The 23,585-nt window shown below is 37.6% G+C and overlaps 2 protein-coding genes across 3 annotated transcripts; one reads left to right on the top strand and one right to left on the bottom strand.

The window, feature by feature from the left end:
• Positions 1-1,585: 1,585 nt before the first annotated feature.
• Positions 1,586-20,983, top strand: LOC145631940 (pre-mRNA-splicing factor ATP-dependent RNA helicase DEAH1-like). Of its 2 annotated transcripts, XM_081684173.1 has the most exons (28): positions 1,586-1,829; positions 1,953-2,063; positions 2,169-2,299; positions 3,037-3,219; positions 3,339-3,404; positions 3,624-3,710; positions 3,871-3,904; positions 4,019-4,073; positions 5,280-5,339; positions 5,469-5,540; positions 6,219-6,285; positions 6,941-7,023; positions 7,190-7,260; positions 7,354-7,411; positions 7,502-7,559; positions 7,652-7,720; positions 8,828-8,896; positions 9,002-9,091; positions 11,089-11,175; positions 16,780-16,895; positions 16,980-17,046; positions 17,292-18,332; positions 18,648-18,710; positions 18,889-19,012; positions 19,113-19,213; positions 20,126-20,194; positions 20,346-20,418; positions 20,585-20,983. In XM_081684173.1, the coding sequence occupies exons 2-28, from the start codon at positions 1,964-1,966 to the stop codon at positions 20,644-20,646; spliced, it is 3,156 nt and encodes a 1,051-aa protein (XP_081540299.1). In that variant the 5' UTR covers positions 1,586-1,829; positions 1,953-1,963; the 3' UTR covers positions 20,647-20,983. The 2 variants fall into 2 exon arrangements, with proteins under 2 accessions (XP_081540299.1, XP_081540300.1); XM_081684174.1 differs by lacking the exons at positions 1,586-1,829; positions 1,953-2,063; positions 2,169-2,299 and having other exon boundaries at positions 3,130-3,268.
• A 642-nt stretch (positions 20,984-21,625) lies between these two features.
• Positions 21,626-23,117, bottom strand: LOC145632624 (uncharacterized). Its single transcript, XM_081684976.1, has 2 exons — positions 22,916-23,117; positions 21,626-22,155 (listed from the first exon to the last, which is right to left on the bottom strand). Exons 1-2 carry the CDS (start codon positions 23,115-23,117, stop codon positions 21,626-21,628), a joined length of 732 nt encoding a protein of 243 aa, XP_081541102.1.
• Between the last annotated feature and the right edge of the window lie 468 nt (positions 23,118-23,585).

The raw sequence follows: 23,585 nt of genomic DNA, 5'->3' as shown, positions 1-23,585 counted from the left end.
CAACAACTCACAACCAACATAATCCACATAACATCATACAGTGCAAAACCCAAGTAACCAAACAACAAGTTTTAAATACAGCAAATACACAACACAATACAATAACAATTTTGAGATTTACCAGCACACACAAAACATGATCCAACATCAAAGGAAGACAATCACCATCGTAACAAACCAAACATAATCTAAAGGAAAACAAAAATAAACTAGGGTTTATAGAGTATACGCTGCGCAATCGGTTAGGAGGATGGTTAAATTGAGGGTAGTAGATCTGCTGGTACGCCTCAATCACCTCTTCCCTCGACATCCCTCCAGGTGGACCAGATTTGATCCTCTTAGCTCCGTTAGAAGGCCCTTCACCGTCGTCGTGGGACTCAGGTGGCTTAGCCACCTCAGAAACCTCCAGATCTACTGGGTTTGACTCCCCAGTAGCAGATCCAGCAGCGGAGACCTCACCCTCATCAACTACAGCAGCAGGAATAGGATGAACCTTAGCAATCGAAACCACCCCAAGTGGTGGTTCATCACCGACCATAGCCACAGGGACCACTTCCTGAGGCTTCTCCTCCTCATCGCTCAACTCAGCAAGTTTTGCACCACGGATCTTCCTCCTCGATCGCAATCAATGAAGCACGACGAACGGGTTTCATGTTTCCCATTCCTCGCTGCGGCTTATAGGTTACACGCCCAGATCGACGCTTAGATGCAGTTGATTCAAGGGTCTCATGGCAAAGAAGATCGAGTTCTTTGTCCGTTGAATTTGACATAGTGGGACTCAAGAAGTAGAAGAATAGAACAGAACAATGAAGGAAGGAGAAAACCCAGACCGCAAAGACAGTGACAGAGTTAGAGAGAGAGAGAGAGAGAGGAGATGCTAAACGGCGAAGAGTGAGGAGTGAGAAAAATATGAACTAGGGTTTTGGGGGGGTAATATAATCTGGAGAATTCTCTAGAATAAATGCACCCAACCATATTCATCTGATGAATTGAATGTTGTAGCATTCAATTGAGTTGGTTGGGATGATGTAGAATTTAAAGAGTTGGGGTTTTTTTTGGTGGGAATGATTAATCTAATTGCTCAGTTAGGTAGTGTAATTATTAGGTTAGTAGTATAATAACATTGGTTATAAAAATAAGTAAGGGTAAAATTGTAATTTTACCTAAAAAAGTTACTAAATAAGGAAAAAAATGGAAAAGTTGCAAGTAATGGGGACCGGCCCAAAAAGAAAATAGTTACAACTAATTTGGACCGGAGGTAGTATTTTTCAATTAGTATTATGTGCACCATGGTGCACCTAGAAATAGGTGCACCACGACTATACTTTTGAACATTTAGTAAAAAAAATTTGAACATTTTACAAAAAATGAACATTTAGTAAAAAAATATGAACACGTCACAAAAATTAAACATAAACATGCAATTTTTATGTTTATATTTTATTAAAAAATGTTCATTTTGTATACATTAAATGTTCAGTTTATATTACAAAACTATTATATCTTAAAATTTGCCAGTATTTTTTTAATTATAAAAATAAACTTACAAAAATAACCTTAAAAAATTCTTGAAGATCTAAAAAAATCAATTACTCGTAACCTTGTTGTCTCTTCTCAAATTCTCAATGCTCAGTTGTTCGTTCTGAGCTCTTCCTCTTTCTCCGTTTCCCGCTTTCTTCTGGTTTTCCGGTTTTCCCTCTTCTCTACTACTCTACTTGCTTTCCACTTTCAAACCACTCGATTTTCTAATCAATTTCTTTCATCTTTGATTTCTAATTTCTCCAATCGCCTTTTAATCTTTCGCTCCTCCATTGAAGCCATCTTCTACTGTAAGATTATTTTTCTTTAACCACTGAAATCAATTTTACATTCTAGGGTTTATTTTATGCAATTTCGAGAAGAATTTTATGTGATTTTTTAGCTTTTTCAATATTGGGTTTTTTTATATGCAGCTTAATCTGAAATGGGTAGTGACGCAAATTTAAAATCATGGGTTTCGGACAAATTAATGACATTTCTTGGCTACTCTCAGCCTACTGTCGTGCAGTATATAATCGGTTTATGTAAGTATAAATTTTTAGGTTCAATTTCTATTTTTACTGAAGTCAAATCATTGAAATTGTTTGTTTTGTGAAAATTTGATGAATTTTATTTGGTTTTTTTTGCAGCAAAACAGGCTTCTTCTCCTGGGGATGTTGTTGGTAAGCTTGTGGAATTCGGGTTATCATCGTCAAGTGAAACCCGAGCTTTCGCTGAAGAGATATATGCTCGTGTTCCCCGTAAAACTTCTGGTGTTAATGTGAGTTTTATGATGAATTTGATTTATCAATTTAGCTGTAGTACTAGTTTCTGTAGTATAACTTACAATGTGGAACATAGATTAGGAACCTAAACTTGTGAATTGGTACATTGGAACACTTTTCGGAGTATAATTAACAAAATTAGGTAGCGAATTGTGTACTTGTACTTGTTCCGTAAGCAGACTGAAATTGTAGCTTTATCGTCAAAAAAGTATCCTGTAATGTGCCCACACAAGTGATGCATATAGTTCAGGACGGTGGAAAGAATCTGATACTTGAGGGATGTTCATGATGCTATTTCTCAAGGACATGTTGATAACATTTGAATGTTTTAGACTTTTAGTTGGTGGTGTTGAATTTGATGTGTAATCAATTATTGGAAAAAAAAAATGCAGAGGAGATTGATAGGTGTATTGGAATACTAAACAAGATTGTATTTCCCACAAAACTTCTGGAGTTAATGTGAGTTTGCTGTTGAATTTGCTGTATTGATTTAGCTGTAGTGCTAGTCATTGTAGCTTTAACTTACTATCTGGAACATAACTTACGAACCTAAACATGTGAATTGGTACATCAGGACACTGTTCGGAGTAATTTAACAATATTAGGTAGCGAATTGCATACTTGTACTTGTTCGGCAAGTAGACCATGAAATTATAACATCATCGAAAAAGCGCAGTAGAGATATAGATAGGTATATTGGAAAACTGAATAACATTGTATTTTCTTTTATCAGCTTTATCAGAAGCAAGAGAGGGAGGCGGCAATGTTGGTTAGGAAACAGAAGACTTATGAGCTTCTAGATGCAGATGACGATGATGATCGTATGCCTGTTTCCAATGCTGAGCCAATGAAGAAAGAATCACACAAGAAGCGGTTCAGGAAGAAAACTGACAATCCTGATGATGAAGATGATGAGGCATAGTGTTTACTTTTTTTTTACTGATTGATCAGTTTTCATTGTTATGGTAAGCTGCTAGATGATTAATTTTTGAATTGACTTGTCATCTTTTTTGTTGACTTTATGCCATACTGCAGGTGACGGTAAGCAGAGAACAAAAAAGACAGGTCAAGAGAAAATATTCTGATGATGATGATTCTGAGGTATGCACTTGCTGATTTTTTTCAATTCATCGGCCTTCCCATCTCCTAGTCTCATAATTCTGAAGTTATTTTTGTATTAATCTGGGGAAAAATTTGGTTGGAATCTAAATTTGGGGGTACACACACACACACACACACACATATATTCAAAGTATGTTTAATTTCTAAATGAGGTTGCTTTCTGTTGATATTTTCTTGATTTGTCTATTTCATAAACAGTCAGAAGAAGAAAGAATACGTGACCAAAAAGAGAAGGAAGAATTGGAAAGACATATGAAAGAAAAAGATGCTGCTCGAACTAGGAAGGTAACATTTCTATGTCAGGACGGTTCAAAGTGGACTAATGGATTCTGTTGCATTAATTTTGGTTTTATTTTTAGTAAAATGCTTTTTCCTGTGTTTCTTTGTTCCATTCTTGTTCTTTCCATGCTTTGTGGTTTGGCAATGACACCACTTTTATTTACAGCTAACAGAGACGAAGTTGACGAAGAAGGAGGAAGGTTAGTTACAAAGAGTTACAATTTCGTCTTAAGGGGACTATTCTAAAGTTTGAAACTTCAAAACCATTCTGTTGTTCTATTTACTTTAAAGAAAACTTCATTTCTGTTTTGCAGAAGAGGCAATTCGGAGATCTAATGCTTTGGAGCAGGATGATATAGATGCACTTAGGTTAGTTTCTTGCTTAATCTATAGTTATATGACTCTAGCATTTGGCATAATTGCATCTTACTTCAATTTTTGAACTTTTTCCAGAACATGCCATTGTTGATTCATTGCAGGGAAACCTTTTTTTTTTTGTTCTCTAAAATTGAAAGCCTGTTGCTCTGCACCTCATTATTTTTTAATGCCTTTTTGGCCTCAAATTGCCTCCTCTCTCTTTCTCTTGCTTCCTCTCTCTCAAATTTTACAAAGGATACTAAAAAAATCCTGATTTGAAAATAATAATTAGATGTACATTTGTACATAATTTCTTTGAAAGTTCTTGCTCGTATGAAATTTTTGGATTTCGTAGAATTCCACAGAAAGATCCTTTTATCTTATTTATAAAAGCTGTAGAGTGAAGGGCCATTATATTATGTGTGCTGAGAAATACCGTCACAAATTAATAATGAATCTTAGAGTGGAACCGTAGTCATCTGAAATCCAGCTTAACCTTAGAGGCTTTGTCATCATTGTGGTGTGAAGATGTTGTTATGCATGATTTAGGTGGAAAGTATTATACATTCAATTGAGTACAACTGTATCTCTAAATAATTTGTTTGTATTTATGTAGTAGTAACAGCTTCGTCATTTGATGGATATAAAGGTGATATGAATCGTTCCTTAAGGGTTATCTTTATGTCTTTGAATCCGACCTAGCTATCTTTGTTAAATAGCATCATCAACTTTGGACTTCTGTCGATATTAATACATGTTTTCTACTAGGTTAATCTTTATCATGCAAAATTGAGTTGAAGAAGTGCTCCCAGTCTCCCATCTTTGATTGTGTTTCGAACTTTGATGAAGCTTTAGATGATTTTAACTCGATGTTGAATAAGACTAAAATGAGTTTACTCTGCCTTTGAGACACCCTCATTCTGGTTTAATTTGCTTTTGTTGCTGTTCTTATTGTGATTACACTTGATTCTTAATGGTCCTACTTTGTCTACTTTGTCATTAGAATTAATTTCATCAATTTATTGCCCTGGCTCTTAGGGTGGCTCCTTTACGTGCTTTGTAAACCTTACATTGTTTTTGTTTGATGATTGCAAATTTAATTCTGGTCACCATGAGATTCCTTACTGATATAGTATCAGTAGGTTTGCAGCTAAAGAATTCTGTTCCTTGTTTCCTGTACTGATGTTGCTTCGTCTTTGTTTTGCTCATCTGCTGCAGAAAGGTTTCAAGGCAAGAATACTTGAAGAAAAGGGAGGAAAAGAAATTAGAGGAGCTCAGGTATGTCTGCAGTAGCACCTTAAGTTATTTTTTATTTTCTAAATTGTTAAATAGGATTGAGCTCGGGTAATTTGCTAGTTCATGTATTTTTCGCCTTTTCTACCTGATCTTATGTTTAATGTGATGCAGAGATGAGATCGAAGATGAACAGTATCTATTTGATGGTGTTAAGCTTACTGAAGCAGAGCAACGCGAATTAAGGTGATTCTTTGTCCATGTACTTAGTGATGTCTTTTAAAGTGTCATCATCTTCATATTCATTTGCTAGAATTGTTAACTTATTTATCTTCCTCGTATTTGTTTCATATTTCACAATCTGAACAGTACTGTCTTCTGGAGTCACTCCTATTGTGTTTCTTTTTTCTGTAGTCTTAATATGCCTCTTGCTTTGCATTATTGAAATTGAGCTGTATACTGCAACGTTTGATGTAATTTAATCATGTTATTGGTGGTTTTCATGTGTCCTAGACTCCTAGTAGAGTAATAGCTGGTGTTCACTGTTCATCATATGTTTTTTTCCCTTAAAATTTGTTTTATAATATTTTTGTTTTCATGAAAATTCATGTGTTTTATTATCAGGCTTCTCTTAAATTGTTTAAACATCCTTATGCTGCTGACGATTTGAATCCTTCTCATGTGGCGGTTTTGTTTATGGCATGGATACCATTTATAGTTTTAGGATTTACTTGGAACATGCAAGTATGCAACACAGCTAACCTCTAGTCCTCTATAAGTTTGTGCATGTTCTAGGGCCTTTAAAGTTTCTTTAGTTGTAATCTGGTTACGTTTTTGTTCAATTGTTTCAATGTGTTTTTTGATTAAATATATTTGTTTGTTATTTTTTTAATTTATAGCTGAATGACATTCATATTATCACAGGTACAAAAAGGAAATATATGAGCTTGTCTCCAAAAGGAGAGGAGAAGATGCTAGTGAGATAAACGAGGTGATTTGTCTTTATTGTTTTTTCTCTTGTGATTGCTGTTTTTGAAACTCCTCCCCCCCCCCCCCCCTTTTTTTTTTTTTTTTTTTTATAATTATTATCATTTCGCCCCCCCCCCCTATTTATTTATTTATTTATTTTTAAATTTCAATACCTTTAGTAAGGTGTACTCGTCCGTTATGCTCCTGAATGCATCTTACTGTATCCGATCACATTTCCTTGTTATATTGGGCAGTTAATCAGTTATATGGCCACTGCATATCCATCAAAAATATTTTGTTTGTTTGGATGTTTTTTGGATTATTTTGTTACAGGTCAGATTCATCATCACCTTCAACCATTTTTGCCACAAGCATGTTTATAAGTTTATTAGTCCTAAGCTAGGTTTGAATTTACTTGTGTATAGCCAAATCCTAAGTAAAAGCTGTTATACAAGCTTCATAAATTTTTAAAGTTAGAAGACAAGTAATTTTAAACTCTGTTTATCGATTCTTTGGACATAAAACATATCTACTAATGAAGTCAGTGGAAGTCTAATTATTTTCCTTCCTAAAACATGGATTCAAATTGTGTTAAGATTACCCTTGGTTCTCATATAAAGTGCTGTCTGTGGGCTTTCTGATAGTTTGGTGTACATGTATTTGCTTCTGAATCGCAGTATAGAATGCCAGATGCATATGATGATGTTGACGGTGGAGTGAACCAAGAGAAAAGATTTTCTGTAGCTTTAAATCGTTACAGGTATGCCAATTTATCTGCATAGTTTATATCATTTAATATATATATATATATATATATATATATATATATATATATATATATATATATATACAGAGTGGATTTTAAGTCATCAACACTTGGCTGTCAGTCTAATTACGTTTTCTGCCTCTTTCTATTTGTTCATTAGGGATGGTGGTGAATCTGGGGGTAAGATGAACCCATTTGCTGAACAAGAAGCTTGGGAGGATCACCAGATTGGTATATTTATATTACAAGAAGATTTTGAAGCATATTTTCATATTCTTCATTTTTAATTTCTTTTCCTCTCTAAACTGAAGCCCTTTCTTTCAGGAAAAGCAACCCTCAAATTTGGTTCCAAAGATAAAAGGCAGAATGCTGAAAGCTATGAGTGAGTCTTGTTTTCTCGTTGGTTATATCTGGCTTTATTGCTGATGTCTATGTTTAACTTACCACTTTTATTTGTTTACTTTTAATTCAGATATGTCTTTGAAGATCAAATCGACTTCATAAAGGCCTCTGTAATGGATGGGGACAAGGTAGAATAGATTATGTAATAATTAAGATCTTGTTTGCTTGTCACTTGTGCTCGTATATGCTTATAAGTTATAATTGTTGTTCTTTTTTGCAGTTTGAAAGTGAGATGCTTACTGAGTCACAGGAAGAGTCCAAAGCAAAGACCGCTTTGGAGAAGCTTCAGGTTTGTAGTCCGTACTCATATTTTCTTGTAGTTCAACCTTCAGAGTCAAAAAAAAAAAAAAAAAAAAAAAAAAAGTAGCTAACAAAAAAAAAAAAATGCTGTATTTGAATGAGATGATTATAATTGAGTAATTGACTGGCATCCTGAATTCTTGCTTATAAACAATGGAATCAGAGACTTATAGATGAATGAGTTTGAAGTGGGTAATCATGCTGACTTCTAACTTTGATATATAATGGATGTGTGTATGCCTCTTTTACTATGATCAGTTGTGAAATTACCTTATTTAACTTGTATTAATTAATTGTGCAATTACAACCAACACTAATTTCCCTGCAAAATTCTCCATGAAAAAGAAAATATGGCAGCCATTTATCCATGATCTCATGTATTTTATTTTTCTTTGCTAGTATGCTGTCTTCTTATTGGTGTTGCTGCTGTTGTTGTTTTATGTTGTCTCGTATTGCTGACTGTTGTGGTGATGAAAGATTGGCCACATATGGCTGTACAAACTTCTGTCTATCCTCATGTTGTATATTGCCTAATTAATTGCCACAAGTATGATCTACAAATGTTGTACCTCTTCTTTTTATTGTTCTCCTTCTGTTCATTAACCAAGGGATTAAATCAGTTTAAAGTAGCTTAAACTTTTGATGTCTACTTCCTGAGCTACGATATTTATGCTTGTGGTTTTGCATTATGCAATGCAATTCTATCTTCTTAAGTTTATTTTATTTGCTGAATCTGGATGTTTATGTCTACATTTCCCTGTTAGTTGTGGGAGAAGTCACTGTTTTTGACATGATTTTGTTATTTAACAAATTTAGTATGTTTCCTTGTTTTCCTGAGTTTTTTTTTTTAAAGTGTAAGAACTTGTATTAATATAGTTCTGTGACTTTGTCAAAAGAAAAAAAAAAAAAAAAAGTTCTGTGACTATTCATTGTCCTCTGACTTGCCAATCTTGCTTTTGACGGTATTCAGCCTTTATGGAGTTGCTGTTTTTTTTTTTTTTTTTTAAATTTTTTTAAAAAATAGTGTTAATGTGTTCTTTGATCAATAATCTATTGTCTTTTTTCCTTTGGTGATTTCTATTTTGTCGGTGCTTAGGAGGACCGGAAAACCTTGCCAGTCTATCCATATCGTGAACAGTTACTTGATGCTGTCCGAGATCATCAGGTATTTCAAACATCTGATTAAATGCTATGTACATCATACTTAATGCGCTGTCACTGCTATGTGATGTTGTGGGTTGTGACCTGTCCCCCTTGTTTGTCTTGTTAGGTCCTTATAATTGTCGGAGAGACTGGTTCTGGAAAGACTACTCAGATACCCCAGTACCTCCATGAAGGTGGATATACAAAAGTTGGAATGGTAGGTGTTCTGTGCTAAGTATATGTAATATCAGAACAAATCTTTTGTCTACTGTTTTGTTTTGCAAGTATATGTTCTCATATGGTAGTTGTTCTTGTTCTGGATTCTGTTGTTGTATTAAATTTTCTATCTCATTCTTTCTTTCCCTGAAAAATTTAGATTTGTTTTTATGGATGTAAATTCTTTCTGTAAACTGTAAACATTATATTTCTTGCGAAGATGTTGTAATGTTTCTCCCTTTTTTTTTTTTTTTTTTTTTTTTTTTGTGTGTGTGTGTGTGTGGACTTGCTTCCCACTGCATGTATCAATAAGAACCTTGGTATTACAGTAAGCTAATGCGAGTGCTTATGAAGCTTTTCTTTGCTTAACCGCTCTTGTGTTGAATTAATTCTAAGCATTATGCTTATAGAAGCTGATATGCGTATGTGCATGATTTTGTATTGTTGGGCATATTCAAGAATGGTTAATCCTATTTCCTCATTTTGCCTTAATCATTTCACCCCAAACAAGAAACTGGTATTCTGTTCTTCACTCCCTCTTTCCTACCCTCACTGTTTTAGATTCCCCGAGTCTCCAACCTGTTACAGATCTTGAGAAGTCATTCACTACTATTACTCACTTCAACACCAAATCCACGTCAACTTCTAATCCTCACAATTCCCAACCACTTGTCACCTGTAAGGCTATAACCCTTTCAGATCATCCCAACCAGCAATCGTCTACAATTACCACTCTTTTCTCAGTCTACCTCTTTTATCCTCAGAACCATCCATCGCTAAGACCTAGCTATCACCACTTTTATTGTCCATGGTCACTACTTTCTTCTAGATAATACCTTCATTACCAACTTCTCCCAGCCCCAGAACCTTCCCTTCTTGACTATTGTGGTTCTGTCAATGGAGGTTGGGTCCAATTATTTCCTGGTCGAATTTGGCATCAAACTGTGGCTGGGTTATAGGAAAGAGGCGAGGGGATGTTTGAAGTTTCTTTTACGTAAACCAAAAAAATGAAAGGATTTGCTTGGTAAATAATTTGATTTACCTCCGCCCCCTCTCGAGCCAAACAAATATTCAAGTTCTGGGCTCAATTCTCTACCCTCTCTAGTATGAACCAAATGGTCACTGAATGTGTGTGCGTGTGTGTGTGTGTGTTTTTTTTTTTTTTTTTTTTTTTTTTTTTTTTTTTTTTTTGAGGTGGACTAGACTCATAATTAATTTAAATGAAAAATAGTTGCTGTTTAGTACTTGACTACCTTACTACAAGGAAAATGACTGCTATATGCACAGTTGTGTAGATGCCTGTAAGTCGACATGTGTTAGTTTATGAAAGTTCATGTATACTCGCTTTTCTGTCGAGATACTCTTGTGGGTTATGTGGTTTGTGTAGTGAGAGTATCTAGTTATCAAGAATTTATTGGATCTTCTTTAGAAGCATACTGCATCAGAAATTTCAATGAACTTATTCATGTGTCTGTTCTGGATATGCCTCATAGTTGCTACTTCTATGAGTTGTGATATTTGTCAAGCACTGGCTAGAGCTCTGACTTCTGACACCTGTAGGAGTCCAAAATAGATTCTTGATTGCTACATTTAAAAGTACCTCCAAGCCAATTATTCCATTGTAATTCTAGATCAACCATGTTGTATTGTTGGAGAAGACTACTATTAGGATGTGTTCTCCTCACCTTATTTTTAAATTTGAACTTTTGCTTGGAAATACGTTTTTGGAAAAATATTTTCAGATAAGTTCATACAAGTTACGTTCAGGATAAAAGCTCACATGAGTGAATTATAGGTGAAGTTAACGCAAATGCACCCTAAATAGGTTCTGGTTTAAGGGAAATAACAAGAAGAAGCTTTTGTCTATACATTATTTAATCCACCCTTTTGACAATGGTTTGAGTTTTTATAATACTATCATGAGTAAATTAGCTGGATGCATTTAGATATTGTCATAAATTCCTGAAAAATCAAAACTTTGCTTTTCCTGTAATGCAGATTGGATGTACTCAGCCAAGGAGAGTTGCTGCCATGAGTGTTGCTGCTCGTGTTTCCCAAGAAATGGGTGTGAAACTTGGGCATGAGGTAAGCTTTGTTCATTGGTTGCCGATTTATGTCACTTGTTGATATCGTACCTTTAAGGTCTCTGATATTTTTAGAGGATGGAGGGAGTATATTGCTTCATGTCTCACATGAAATTCTAAATACTGAAAAAGGGTGGTGAAATGTTAGACATTAGGGTTTTGGATTTTGCTTTGCTGTCTTTTACGTTTTTTTTTTTTTGGCCAACTAATTTTTCAAAAACAAATTGCCATCTTTGCATAATTTATTCTTGTAATTGTGGACTTTTGTAATTACTTGTGACTTTGTGATGTGCTAGAGTTTAGTATGAAAACAGAGGATGATTCAAGCAATCAAAGAGAAGTGAAATAGCTACCCAGATATTTTGTATTGCAATCCCAGAAAATTACAACACAAATGCCCTCTTTCGAGAGAAGGCTCTCTCCCAAGCAACTCAACAATATTTTTCTAGATACTTTCCCCCCAATTCCTTAACCATATTTATAATCAGAGTTTAGCCTAACAAACTCAATTATTACAGCTAACACAGAGAATCAAAATAACAAACTATATTCTGAATTACTGTTCTGCCCTCAAGCATAACAAACTCTGTCCACTCAGCTTCACACATCAGCAGCAACATTATTCTTGGGCCTTCTCCTTGCATAAGTAAAATGGACCTCAGGCCTAGGATAATCCCTTGCAATACCTCCCACCCAAAGATTCACCTTGTCCTCAAGGTGGAAGCAAGGGAACCTTAAATTGACTTCATCAAAGAATTCCCAGGTAGCTTCGAACTCTTGCAGTCCCTTCCATTGATTGAGTACTTCCATGGCAGTCTGAGAATTCCTCACCCCAAGAACAGCCTCAGGTTCTACCTCCATTATCATGTCAGCAGACAAGTGAGCAGGAAGCTGTGATGAAGTTTGGTGCGCACCAAGAGCCTTCTTTAACTGAGAAATGTGAAAGACAGGATGTATCTTAGCATGAGGGGGCAGCTGCAGCTTCTAAGCTACACTCCCTATACGCTGAACCACAGGAAAAGGGCCATAAAACCTGGGAGAAAGCTTGTCATTTGTCCTGCGCACCAAGGACTTCTGTCTATAAGGCTGTAGCTTTCGATACACCAAGTCCCCAACATTGAATGAGCCCTCTCTTCTTCCCTTATTCTCATGAAACCTCATATAAACCTGAGCTTGTACCAGATGGTACTTGAGATCATCAAGCATGGCATCTCTCTCTTGCAGCTGCTCTTCGACAGAAGAAACAGAGGTACTTCAGCAGAGAACCTAACCAAGTGAGGAGGATCACACCCATAGAGTGCCTTGAAAGGAGTACAATTTGTGGCGGTGTGAAAGGACGTGTTGTACCAATACTCTGCCCACGGAAGCCACTTAGCCCAGCTGTGAGGTTTGCCATTTACAAAGCACCTCACATAGGCATCAACCCCCTTATTAACCACTTCTGTTTGCCCGTCTGTCTGTGGATGATAGGCCGTGCTGCGCAAGAACTGTGTCCCTTGAATACAAAATAACTCTCTCCAGAATATACTCAAGAAAACTTTGTCCTTGTCCGAGACAATAGAGCTAGGAATACCATGAAGTCTGACCACCTCATTGACAAAGGTTTGAGTCACACTCTGAGCCTGTGAATGGGTGCTTAAGTGGAATAAAGTGCCCGTACTTAGTCAACCTATCCACCACGACTAGTATGGTATCCCACCCCAACGACTTGGGGAGACCTTCAACGAAATCCATGGATATATCTTCCCACACTCTCTCTGGGATAGGCAAAGGCTAGGCTGAAGGAGACCCAAAGGAGTGAGCGTTGAAGTTTTATTCTGCTGACACATGTGACAATGTTGCACATAAACCCGAACATCTTTCCTCATACCAAACCAAAACCATTCTCCAGCAAGTCTTTGATACGTCTTTAAGTCACCCGCATGCCCACCAATCACTGAATCATGGTACTCTTTAAGCAATTTTCTGGTAAGTTCACATTGCTTAGGAATTACCAACCTGCCTTTATATTTCAAGACTCCATTATCCCAGGAAAACCATTTGGGAACCGACTCTCCAGCCTGAATTTGAGAGATTATTCTCTGTAGGATAAAAGATTGCACATAATCCCATCGTAGGCCACACGAAGTCACCATGTTCCAGCACTCCACCTCTGGTGAAAACTGACGAGACAAGGCATCTGCCAATTTATTCGTAGGCCCTGGCTTATAGTGAATTTCAAACGAGTAACCCAAGAGTTTGCTTACCCATTTTTGATATGCTTGACCAACTTCCCGTTGTTCGAGGAGAAATTTGAGACTCCTCTGGTCAGTCCGCACCACAAAGTGGCGGCCAAGCAAATAATGCCTCCACTTTTCAATGGCAAGGACAATTGCCATCAACTCCTTTTCATATATGGGTTTGTTCCTGCTTTGCACACCTATAATCTTGGTGAAATAAGCCACCGGATGGTCAGAAGGAGTACTGCACCCAAACCGTGCCCTATCAGTTTCCAACACAAAAGGGAGAGAAAAGTCCGGGGCAGCAAGGATAGGTGCGTTGACCATAGCTTCTTTGAGAGTGTTGAAAAGTTGGTCAGTGAGAGGCCGAGCTATGAGGGCATAACCTTGGATAAACTTCCAGTAATAGCCCGTGAAGCCAAGGAATCCCCTATGCTCTCTCAAATTCGAGGGAGGAGGCCAATCCATCATGGCTTGAATTTTGGTGGCATCCACCTCAACCCCTGCTGCAGAAATCACATGCCCGAGATATGCCACTCGAGTTTTGCCTATCTCACATTTCTTGTAATTAGCATGGTGTGTGGCCAAAGTTTTCAGCACTTGTCTAAGATGGACCAAGTGGGACTCTTCACAGGGACTGTACACCAGGATGTCATCGAAGAAAACGAGAACAAACTTGCGAAGGAACGACATGAATATCTCGTTCATTAGTGACTGGAAAGTTGCTGTAGCGTTGGTTAGACCAAAGGGCATAACTAAAAACTCGTAATGGCCATCGTGCGTGCGAAAAGCAGTCTTCTGCTTTACTCGAATCTGGTGGTATCCACATTTCAGATCAAGTTTCGTAAAAATGGCCACCCCGCCCAATTCATCCAACAATTCATCGATTACGGGGATTGGAAATATGTATGGGATTGTTTCTTTATTCAGAGCTCTGTAATCAACACAACCTCCGGGAATTGTCCTTTTTTTTCACCAAAAGCACAGGACTCGAATAAGCACTCGTTGAAGATTGAATAATTCTAGCACTCAGACACCAATTTTTCAATTTCATCTTTATGTGATTGTGGGTACCTGTAAGGTCTAACGCTGATGGGATTAGCACCACTGCGAAGAACAATGCAATGCTCAATTTGTCGTTGCGGGGGTAACCCTTGCGGCATATTGAACACCTGATGGAACTTCTGCACCAAGGGCTAAAACACCTCTGGCACTAACGGTTCAGCTTCATTCTCCACTCGTTCCAGCCGATTAAACTCAAGCAAAAACCCCGGACCCTCTTTCTGCAAATTCTTGAGCATGACCTTTAACGAAATCCCTGTTCTCCCGAGCTGAGGCTCCCCCTTCAAGGTTACTGTATTTCCTCCCAATTGGAATTTAAGAGTTTGAGTTTTCCAATTGGTGGTGGTGTTCCCCAATTTTTCCAGCCACTGGATTCCCATAATAATGTCGGAATTACCCAGAGGTAACACGAGAAAATCTTCCACGGTCGTTACCCCTGGAGGTCCAGCACGACTCCTTTACATTCTCCTTCCCCTTGAACAGATTCCCCCGTACCCAAGGTCACCCCAAAATTCTTAGAGTGGATCGGATTAATCTGCAAGTGTTTCGCGGCGGTGGAGGAGATAAAGTTATGTGTTGCTCTGGGGACAATCATCACCACCACAGAGCAATCGTTGACAGTTCCAGCCAACCTCATGGTTTTCGGGCTGGTTAGCCCCATCACTGAACTCAAGGTGACTTGCGGTACAATAGACGGCGGCGGTTCTAAGAGAGGTGGTAGTGCTATAGAATTTTCAAGGAGGGTTTCAGCCATGGACAACTCACCAGAGTCCTCGTCGTCCTCGTCTTCCACTGTCAGCAGCACACTCAAGCCGCGGCGCTGGCAGCGGTGGCGACGGGATATGGGTTCGTGTTTAGGCCAGTGTATAGGTTCGAGGTTGGGGATGTGTTTGGGTTGGTTCGTGTGTTTGGGTATTGGGTTCTCCACGTGTTTGAGGTTGGGTTTTGGGCTTAGTTTTAATTTTTCTTCAATCCGCATGGAGAGATCCATGGTCAGATCCAACGTGGGTGGGTTTTGGATCCGAACTTCGACCCGGATATCTTCTTTAAGCAGCGGAGGAGGAGCTTCTTCAAGGTGTCCCAGCTTGACACGGTGTGCCTCCAGTGCTCCCATTGGTACCAAAGCAGAGCATCGCCATCCAGAGCGACGATCGCCGCCTTCCTCCGACAATCGGTAGAAATGGAAAAAACGTTCAGCTATGAGAATCCATCCATCAGAATTTACGCCATCAAAAATTGGTAAGTCAAGTTTCCTTAACTTCCTATTAGATTGGCCCGCCTGAGAACCTCCATCACCATGATCCAAACGAGGTTGTGAAGAGAATGGGTTTTCCCAGTGATAACTGAGAGCTTCCCCAGATTGCGGTGCATTGGATAAGGTGGAGCGCACCTCCGATCGGATTTTCTCCTGCCCAGCAGCAATCTGGTCAGATATCTCCGATTTGAAGGCCGCCATTGCTGTGGTGATTTCGCGAGCAACGCGCGAGGGCAGCCCTGAAATCTCCTGCTCCAGTAAGTCCAAACGCTGACCATGATTAAGGCGAGCCATTGTCTTCTCCGGCAAGAATCGTCACTGCTCTGATACCAAATTTGCTAGAGTTTAGTATGAAAACAGAGGATGATTCAAGCAATCAAAGAGAAGTGAAATAGCTACCCAGATATTTTGTATTGCAATCCCAGAAAATTACAACACAAATGCCCTCTCTCGAGAGGAAGGCTCTCTCCCAAGCAACTCAACAGTATTTTTCTAGATACTTTCCCCCCAATTCCTTAACCATATTTATAATCAGAGTTTAGCCTAACAAACTCAATTATTACAGCTAACACAGAGAATTAAAATAACAAACTATATTCTGAATTACTCTTCTGCCCTCAAGCATAACAAACTCTGTCCACTCAGCTTCACACATCAGCAGCAACATTATTCTTGGGCCTTCTCCTTGCATAAGTAAAACGTACCTCAGGCCTAGGATAATCCCTTGCATGATGTTAGATATATTACCCAAGAATGTAAAGTAATGGTGTATCATACATTCATACAGTTGTCATTACATGTGTTCTCTTATGAAAAACTTACTGACCATATTTAAAAATGGAATCACAGCACTGATCATACTTAAAAAAGTTCATCGTTGATACTATAGGGAATCTGTGTTGTATTATTATGTCTATGCTTTCATGACAGGAATTCAATTATTCAGTGGTTTAGCAGTTGTGATGTTCATGATAAATAGCCATGTGACTATTAGCGAATGCAGTAGTTATCAGTATGATATGCTATTATGCTGTGCCCTAAGATTGTACAACTTTGTTTTCATGTGCAGGTGGGTTATTCCATACGGTTTGAAGATTGCACATCTGAGAAGACAATTCTTAAGTATATGACAGATGGTATGCTTCTTCGCGAATTTCTTGGTGAGCCTGACCTTGCTAGCTACAGGTGACTTGCTAGTTCCAGACTTGTCTAACTCTATTCTTCTATCCAAGTTATATGCCTAGACATCTGATTTGTTATTTTCTCCAGTGTTATCATGGTGGATGAGGCACATGAGAGGACACTTTCTACGGACATATTATTCGGATTGGTCAAGGTAGGTGCAATCTCTTGTTAATCCAATCCCAGATGTTTCTCTCAATTTAAGTGAGGTTGACCTACCTGGTAAATGATGGGGTTGTAGTGCTTTGTAAAGATTCCAACTGTCTTATCTTAGCTAGTCGAGGGAAATATTTGGATGTTTAGGACTATATGTTTCTCTGGCAGTGAATATTGTTTTGTTTCTGTGATCATTCCCAATTTATCTTGCTATATACTCAGAAAAGTGCTCCCGTGTAATAGGATGTTGCTCGCTTTCGGCCAGATTTGAAGTTACTCATCTCAAGTGCAACTCTTGATGCCGAGAAGTTTAGTGACTATTTTGATTCTGCTCCAATTTTCAAAATTCCAGGGAGGCGTTACCCTGTCGAAATACACTATACAAAGGCACCTGAAGCTGATTATTTGGATGCAGCCATTGTTACTGCGTTGCAGATACATGTCACAGAATCACCTGGGGATATTCTTATATTTTTGACTGGACAAGAAGAAATTGAAGCAGCAGAGGAAATACTGAAGCATAGGACTAGGGGCCTTGGCACAAAGATTTCTGAACTTATTATATGCCCCATTTATGCCAACCTTCCAACAGATCTGCAGGCAAAGATATTTGAACCAACTCCTGAAGGGGCACGTAAGGTTGTGTTGGCCACAAATATTGCAGAGACTTCTCTGACAATTGATGGGATTAAATATGTTATAGATCCAGGTTTCGTCAAGATGAAGTCGTATAATCCACGAACAGGGATGGAGTCATTGCTGGTGACACCCATCTCCAAGGCATCAGCAAATCAACGTGCAGGTCGATCTGGACGAACAGGGCCGGGAAAGTGCTATAGATTATACACTGCTTACAATTACTACCAAGATTTAGAGGATAATACTGTCCCTGAAGTTCAGCGAACAAATCTTGCAAATGTTGTGCTTTCCCTTAAAAGTCTTGGAATTCATGACTTGTTGAACTTTGATTTCATGGACCCACCGCCATCTGAAGCATTATTGAAAGCTCTTGAGTTGCTCTATGCACTTGGTGCCCTAAATAAGCTAGGTGAGCTGACTAAAGTTGGTAGAAGAATGGCGGAATTTCCCCTTGATCCCATGTTATCAAAGATGATTGTTGCTTCTGAGAAGCATAAATGTTCAGAGGAGATCATTACCATTGCAGCAATGCTTTCTATTGGGAACTCGATATTTTACCGCCCCAAGGACAAACAAGTCCATGCAGACACTGCAAGGATGAGATTCCACGAGGGGAATGTTGGAGACCATATTGCACTTCTCAAGGTATTAGAGCTACTCTATGTTTAGATTGTTTTTTCTAAAATTGGAAGAGGAGAGAAGCACACTGGTGTGGTAAAAGGCATTCATATTATTCTTTTGACACTTTTTTCATGGAAAGCATTATTTTTTCTCTTATGCTAGTGCATTAGACACATTGGTGTCTAAGAACTCCTTCCTTCTCTTTCTAATATGCTTGGATTTATGCCGAGCATGATTATTGTGGAGCTCGATTTTTATTTCTGTGAATATTGCTGAATTTTCTGCTATCTCTGTAATATTTGTTGATTTTTGTGCTAAATTTTTGTCCTCTTTCCCTAGATCTACAATGACTGGAAAGCATGCGATTATGGAAGCATGTGGTGCTTTGAGAATTATGTTCAGGTATGCAGTCTTTTATTTTCATTTTATTTGATTTGGTAAGGAATAGTGCTAACTGCTCTATCTAAAGATTTGGTAGCATTTCTTTTTCTATAGGATGGTGCCTATGTTAGTGCTGTCTATCGTAGTTATCTGATTCATGCTCTCCAGTAAATATTAAATTCTGGATTCTTTTGTTTAGGTCAGGAGTATGAAAAGAGCAAGGGATATTAGAGATCAACTTGAGGGACTTCTGGAAAGGGTTGAAATTGAAGCCACGACGAGTCTAAATGATTTGGAAGCTATAAAAAAGTCAATCACTGCAGGTTCTTATGCAAAGCCCTCTATTCAGATTTTTGATAACATATGCTATCTGTGAGACTGTAAGATAAAGTAGTAAATGCAATTTTACATTAACTGCTACAGGTTTCTTTCCTCATACGGGAAGGTTACAGAAAAATGGATCTTATAGGACAATCAAGCATCCTCAAACTGTGTACCTTCATCCCAGTTCTGGTTTAGCACAGGTAAGCCGTGTTAAGTTTTCAGTTGCTTGGATTCTGTTATTAACGTCAAAGCAAAATCCATCAAATGCATTTTCATGTACTATTCTGTATGTCATGCATTTATATGATGTGAAATTTTCAATGCACACGTGAAGTATTGGTACAACAGTGAGGTAACTAATTTTAATTTTATCCTGGGGCTTTTAAGATGGCTTCGTGGCATTTAAAAAAGAAAAAATAACAATAAGTGGTGAGCATGGGTGGGAAGAGTGGAACTTTGGAATGGTTTTTGGTTTGATAAGTGGCTTCAATTTGTCTTGTTTATTTGAAATTTTTGTGTTGGTTGTTCGAACTTCGAATTATAATCAGGTACAGTAGTGAAGTTTTTTTTTTATTTATTTTTTTTATTTATTTTTTTTTTTTAATTTTTTTTAATTTAGGTCATCATCCCTTTGTCGAGGGCCATTGGATGGATTGATCATAGTCATCTTGAATGGCTGTGCAAAAAATTCTCATTTAAAATTTTCACGATCTAGATCCTGATGGTTTGTTGTCACTTCTTTTACTGAATCTTCTGTTATAGCTATGCACTTGATTACATGATTTGGCCAAGTTGAAGTTAAATCTATCCTTGCCCTTCTCCCCAATCTCTCTATCCCAAGCCAAAAAAAGGGCAAGGGGGCGAGGGTTGTAATTGACTTTTCTCTAAGTTTGTCGTTTGGGGGTTGGTTATTTACATGCATTTCTAGTAATGCCTAATACTGCAAAATATATGCTTTCTGCTTGTGTGTGTGTTTTCTTTTCTGTTGCATACCCTGTTCCCCTGACTTGCCTTGTGCTCCGACTCCTTGGTTACCTAAGTTTGTTAGTATACGAAGTATATAGGTTTTTATATTGTTTTTGGAACTGAACAATTGTTTTCTTTATGAGCAGATGGAGCCACAACCAAGATGGGTAGTATACCACGAACTGGTTCTGACAACGAAGGAATATATGAGACAGGTGACTTTTCATCCTTCTTCCTTCTGCTTCCATTTGACTGTTTTGAGTATTATATTTTGGATGGGCATATATATTCTTCTGCTAGCTTTCATTTTCTTTCGAAAATATATTTTCGTACATTGTTAAGTTGTTGACTCGATTCTAATTGCAGGTAACTGAGCTAAAACCGGATTGGCTGATTGAGATCGCTCCTCATTATTACCAGATGAAGGATGTCGAAGATGGTATATGCTCTCAATCACCCTCTTTAATTTTTCATACCTTCTGAATTTTTTTTCATCGATACTGTTTGATACTTTCTATGTTTCAATTAGATCTTGTTTCTGAAGTTGATTGTATTAGCTGCTAATTTGATTTGTTATTTTTTTTTTTTTTTTTTTCTCTTTGCAGCTAGCACAAAGAAAATGCCAAAGGGTAAGGGTCATTCGGCTGCTACTCAGGGGAAGTCTTGAAGAGATAGTAAAGTTTAGTGTATTTTTGCCAGAAGAATTAACTGTGGGTTCGTTTGGTCCCTTTTCTTAGTTAGAAATCCTATGTTTCATATCCGATTCTTTACAGCGTAGACTTGTACGGTAAAAATGTATATATAACCTCCACAATTCCGCAGACTTGTGTTGTTGAGGTCAAGCCCAATTTTGTAACTTTTTTCAACATCACTTATTTTCACCTTTTATAAATTATTTAGATTAGTGTAATCATAAATGAGCAGTAACATACTTACATACGTAGGTGTAAACCCTTTAGGGACAATTCTAATCGTTGTAATCAATGTACTGATTTTAAGGAGTTTCAGAACTTGTATGTTTTCTTGTAAACAGTTTATTTGTCTTTCGGTTTTTTACAAGCCATATTGTTTTCTCTGTGTAAAATATGGTGAAATTTAGAGTTTTAAACGATTAATCGGTATGTATGAAGATCGACCAAAAGTGGATCGGAATAATATAGAGGGGTATAAAAAATAATCCAGAGGGAATGTGATTTTATTAGTACATAATACAGGAGCTAGCTATTTCAAAACTGAGCTTGGGTACATATGTATTGCCCTTCACAAGCTCTACTTTCAACTTTCTTAAAAATTACCATACATAGTTTTACCTTGTACGTGTAGTCACCGTGATTGGTGGCAACAACCCCGTTTCTGCCCTTTTCGCCACCATTGCTAACTGCTCTTGGTGGCTCTTCTTAACTTAAAACAACTACACAAGTCTATTAACTAAAGATAAGTAAAACTTATACAAGTAAATTTTACATACATGCAATAACACTGACTATACTCTAGGATAACATTTTTTCACACATACATAAATTTCATACTATAATAACATAAAAAGAAAAGGCATTCCTTCAAAATGGCCAAAACACTAACTACAAATCCGTGTCTTCCTTCCCTCCATCTACGACCATTGCAACATAAACTTCTAATTTAGAGCTTTAGAGCTCATCATCGTCATCGTCGTTATCAGCAATATTACGAGTCGAGGTCATATCTTGAGCAATCTCCTTAGCATTACGCAAAGTATCACCAGCCTTCTTCTTAGCAGCATCATACCCTTCCTTGGCCTTCTCCTTCATCCAACTCGAATGCTCCTCCGCGGCTTCCTTAGCATCTTGGGCCTTCTCCTTGGCATCTTGAGCCTTTCGAGCTGTTGCCTCCTTTGCTTCATCAACCTTCTGGCCCGTTGCTTCCTTGGCCTCTTGAGCTTTACGGCCTACTGTTTCCGATTGTTGTTGGACTTGGTCTTTGACATTCGAGGCCTTGTTAGAGGCCTCGTTGGCGTATTGCTGAGCCTTGTCGTTCACCACTTCGGCATGCTCAGTGGCTGCATCTTTCGTCGATGCAGCCTTGTTCGCGGCATCTCTAGTAGCTTCGGATGTTTTATCTTTAGCTTGTCGTGCCTTTTCGTTTGCTTTGTCGGAGGCTTCATTTGCTTTTTCATATGTCTTCTCTTTGGCTTCGTTTGCTGCCCATATCATAAAATTATAATCTTGCACTTTACTCGATCAATATTGCACATTTGTACTTCATTTATAATCATTCTATTGTTAAAAATCTTTATAACCTTGATTTATGATCTATGTTATGGATTATAACCATTTGATTTTGTACAAATTAACAAGCTTTAAACATCTAAGCAAAACAATCTATTAAGAAATAACTAATACGATGTACAAAGTATCATATTGTTGTGGATAGTTATTGTCGTATTGTTCCAATCCCTCGTAATAATTATAATATGCATGCAACATGAATTTACTACATCCGGTCCAATTTACTCGCAACAAAGGAGTATTATTTGTGAGACATTAAATATTCCTTTATTGCGAGTAAATTGGACCGGAGGTAGTATATAGCCAAACTTTACTTGTAATTTCCTTCCAACTAATTTAAGTGACAACATATAAATAGATAAAATCTAATCACAAATGATTATTCCATACTACCATCATAATTTTCTAAAATTAAATATTCAAAGAATCCATAACACAGGGGAACAAAAAGCCACCATAACTCAAAATAGCATGAATCCATGCATAATCCAAACTCAATTTTTTATTCAAGTATGGTTGTACTAGGGTATGGTACGTTGTGCACTTAACACTTTCAATAAAGATGTTGTTTCATACACCCTTACGAGTTAAGGTGGATATTAACTAGTTCAAATCTTGTCTACATCACTGCATACATTACCTAAACTAAAAATTCGTCTTGGTAATTATTACCTGCATCACCAACATTTTGTTGTTTTAATCCAAGCCCTTCTTGGATCTTCTCCTTAGCCCACCCCGTCCACGATTCACCGCCTTCTTTAATCTCCTCCTTGGAGGCGTCGTGTGCGTGCGAAACGGTGACGTTGTCCGCCACCACCACAGCCACCACAATCACCAACAACATCAACTTCATCCCGGAGCGTAGTCGTGCCATCATTAGTAATCACGTATGTTATGTTACACCAAATAATCAAATATCAACAACTACTATGATTAATTAATACGAAGTAATTCTTAGGACAAAAAAGTGAGATTATATGTAAATGAAAGTTGAAGATCCTTGAAGAAAAATTGTAACTAATTTAGGCGTATAATATAGAAGGATATGAAATTAGGTAGTTTTAAATTTAGAATGTGGTGGAGCGAGGGAATGGTTCTAAATTACACGTGTGGTAAGGGGTGTCAGTTTCATTTTCCAAGTGTTGAGAAGAGAGTGTTGCATCACTTGCATGTGTTTCGACTTTGTGTTCATTTTGCCACCTATGTTTTCCTTTCTTGTGGGTGAATGAGAGACCGCCTAAAACTCCTGTTTTGAAATCGTTTTCCAACTCCCTACGTTACAAAATAACTACTCACCTTCGTTTCACTTTATGTGTAACAATTGAATACTACCTTCGTTATA

This window comes from Chenopodium album, chromosome 5, assembly GCF_948465745.1.
Source record: "Chenopodium album chromosome 5, dcCheAlbu1.1, whole genome shotgun sequence".
In the NCBI taxonomy this organism is placed as follows: Eukaryota; Viridiplantae; Streptophyta; class Magnoliopsida; order Caryophyllales; family Amaranthaceae; genus Chenopodium; species Chenopodium album.
Note: the sequence above shows the minus strand (reverse complement) of the source record. Positions and strands in the feature narration are given on the sequence as shown.